Source organism: Silene latifolia, chromosome 8 (genome assembly GCF_048544455.1).
Source record: "Silene latifolia isolate original U9 population chromosome 8, ASM4854445v1, whole genome shotgun sequence".
In the NCBI taxonomy this organism is placed as follows: Eukaryota; Viridiplantae; Streptophyta; class Magnoliopsida; order Caryophyllales; family Caryophyllaceae; genus Silene; species Silene latifolia.
The window spans coordinates 24,108,609-24,111,810 of NC_133533.1; the positions used below are offsets into that span (position 1 = coordinate 24,108,609).

Below are 3,202 nucleotides of genomic sequence, written 5' to 3' on the forward strand. Positions count from 1 at the left end.
AAAGAAAGGGAGGGAGAGTATGGGATTTAAACTCCCTTGTTTGGATAGCAAATAAGGGTGGAGGGAAATGGAGGAGAGATTTGGAGGATACATTTTCCTCCTCCAAGATATCAAAATCTCTCCATGATAAGCAAGATTTGGAAGGAAATTGATCCAAACACCCACTCCCCATTTTCCCTCCCCTTCCCTTACCTCCCTTTCTCTTCCCTCCTTCCCCCTCCCCTCCCTTTCCCTCCACTTTTGCTATCCAAACACAGCCTTAGGGTGTGTGGATACCATTTTAGGAGGGAAAGGGAGGGGAGGGGGAGTGAGGGGAAGGAAAGGTAGGGGAGGGAAAATAAATTATGGTTGTTTGGATAACAAAAATGATGAGAGGGTGATAGAAGGGGAGAAAGAGGGAGATGGTAGAGTGGATGGAGGATGATGATGAAATGAGAGTCAAAAAAAGTTTTTCTTCCAAATCTTGTCAATGATGAAAAGATTTTAGTTTGGTCTAAAGGAGGGAAATTAAATCCTCTCATTCCCCTCCCCTTTCATTTCTCTCCTTCCATATATTGTAACCAAACAAAGGAAATTAAATCCCTCTCTTTCCCTCCCCTCTCTTTCCCTCCAATTCTCTCAATCCAAACACACCCTTAGATTTACAAGTCGATTCATTATTTTAGACGTATAATTATTTGACTTTAGACGTACAAGAATAAACAAACAAAGCTTACCAATTACTCCCTCGGTTTCATTCAAGTGGTTTCTCTCGCTTCATTTTCTTTTCCCACTATTCAATATTTGAAGTAGAATACTAACATCCTAACAGAGAAACATTCTGTTTGAGCGCTTGTTCCTTGGAAAATTTCTGTTTGAGTGCTTGTGAACTTGTCTTAGAAATTAAAAAAATGAAAGACCAAGTCCAAGAAAACATGGATTTCTTGTACGTATATAACAGGGAAGCCTATACACGCATTAAAGCATGGATCAATCATCAGAAACCAAGCCTGGTGCTGGAGATTGGGGCCAACGAATTCGGCATCGCCTTGGTTATATCTTCGGCAATAGTTCAGGTGAGATCTAATTCTTATAACGTTTATCCCCTTATAAAACCAACTTTTTAAAATTGACTACTTTATTAAAAAAAAAGCTATTGTAATGTTTTACCAACTCATAAAACACTTATGGCCATAATTTGAGCATTTATCATTCCACTTGAGCTATATATGGAGTATGTTGTTTTATTTTTCCTATGCATTCTGTTTTTGTCTTATCAACAGTATTTGACCTGTCATAAACTTAAAACGGATACACTCTTATTAAATAAAAATTTGTGTTTAATATGAAAATGATTTCTAAGAAACCATTTTCATTTTCAATCCATGTCAAAAAGAGAGATCTAAGGGGAACTTAAAGAAAGCACTTTGTATGGAACTCTTATCATTGAGGAAATATAAATGTAAATATATGCTTATGTAGCAGTGAAAAAAAGGTGGTATGGAACTATCGCTATCACTTTTACCCGTACTTATATAGTTCATGAAATTGTTTTCTTTTACTTGTTTTTTTTTTTTTCAAAAATTTTCATTTGTGACGGGCATATCCGTCACAAACTTGCGACAAGTCAAGTAATATCCACTTGAGTAGGAAAAGACAAGCCATTTAAGACTCCTATACTTTGTCTTATCTATCCAAGTGGGAGAACTTGACCCATTAGAAGCTTGCGACGGATATATCAGTTGCAAGGGAGACTTGCTGTTTTTTTTAGTCAAATAAGGTTCTTAACCACTAAACTAAAACGTTTTCGATTAGTTCATTAAATTGATTGAATACTCACCGTTAGTAGCACGCTTGCACTTATGTAGACTGCCGCGGTTCCAACAACCACCTTGACAGAAGCCTCGGAAATTTGGATATGGATGTAGGGGGCAACAACAATTCTGGTCAAAATGGGGTGCAAGAAGTTGGGTCAGTCGATGTTGATCTTAATGGAGGTCCTGATTCAACCACAAGGACCCAAGTTGGGTACAATACTAATAGTGGCGGAAAGCAAACCATTGGTGACGTTAAAGTCAAGTTAGCCAACAGGGGCTCATTTGGGCACAATACTATCAAGGCCATGCCCTCTGCACGTATAGATCGCACCCGCTCCGACACCGGCCGCAATAATATATCTATAGAAGACAGGCCCAATGAGAATTATAATGGGGAGCAAAACATTTCGTCACCCGTTTTTAAAATTCAAGGTACTGGTTTGTCCAAGTTGGACGCCAAATTTGGGGGCAATATTAACGAGGGTAAAAAGCAGACCGTTGGTGCACTTCAATTCACTATCCATGACTAATTCAGCAAGTCTTGCGTATGTAAAAGCATATTGTATACAATTTAATTATTACTCGTATTCCGTAACTTATTTTATAAATAAATGAGTTATAGCATGGTATTGATGTATTGTGTACATATTTATGTGATCTTTTTATATATATGTAACATATGTACCATCGTGCTCTTAATAATCACGCTCACAGCCTAAGTAAAATGACTATGAGATTGTAATAATCTTTATTTACCGTTGCCAGAAAAAAAAAATGTAACAATTGTGCGTGATAGTGGATTGACATAATGACATATAGCGTGCTCACACGCTCTAATGTGATCGATTTGGTTTGATAATTATATACTTCCTCCGTCCCCGTCAATTGTTATCTATTGCTTTTGGCACTAAGATTAAGTAAAGAAGTATGAATGAATTTCGACCACACAAATCACATAGCCCCACATGTAATGAAATGTGATTCACAAAAGGCTTATAGCTTTCGAGTTTTTCTAAGTCTTCTTATAATCTGCCTTCACATATAGTCTTCTTCCTTTTTCTCATAGGTTGTGCCTTCAGTAGATCCGACCAAAATTTTATTCGCTCCATTTTGTATGATCTTCCAGCACTACCAATCATGTCCTTTCACATAGCAATAAGTCTTGCTTGTGACGGGTCGGATCTTGCGACGGGTATTTTGTGAGTGGAAATGGGTAGAGGGGACAAGGTGGGCACCCACCCCATGTGCTCCTTCTCTCACCCCTATGGGTTTTGTGATTAACGATACAGATTGCGTCTCTTATTTGTGACGGATACCCTCCGTCACAAATAAGAATTTGTGTTCACATAGTGTGTCATCATGTTCTCCAAAGTCCATAATTCTTCCCATCAAAGACGGGACACTTT

General features: G+C 38.1%; 1 protein-coding gene across 2 annotated transcripts; it reads left to right on the forward strand.

The window, feature by feature from the left end:
* The first annotated feature begins 272 nt into the window (after window positions 1-272).
* On the forward strand, window positions 273-2,475 carry LOC141594213 (uncharacterized). Of its 2 annotated transcripts, none has more exons than XM_074414362.1 (2): window positions 273-1,055; window positions 1,829-2,475. In XM_074414362.1, exons 1-2 carry the CDS (start codon window positions 891-893, stop codon window positions 2,324-2,326), a joined length of 663 nt encoding a protein of 220 aa, XP_074270463.1. In that variant the 5' UTR covers window positions 273-890; the 3' UTR covers window positions 2,327-2,475. The 2 variants fall into 2 exon arrangements, with proteins under 2 accessions (XP_074270463.1, XP_074270464.1); XM_074414363.1 differs by having other exon boundaries at window positions 1,848-2,475.
* The last annotated feature ends 727 nt before the right edge of the window (window positions 2,476-3,202 follow it).

Bases quoted from the DNA above. Each gene is read 5' to 3' on its own strand.
- LOC141594213 (XM_074414362.1), top strand. From the start codon at position 891: ATGAAAGACCAAGTCCAAGAAAACATGGATTTCTTGTACGTATATAAC. The intron at 1,056-1,828 runs GTGAGATCTAAT...CACCGTTAGTAG, and splicing joins TATCTTCGGCAATAGTTCAG to CACGCTTGCACTTATGTAGA.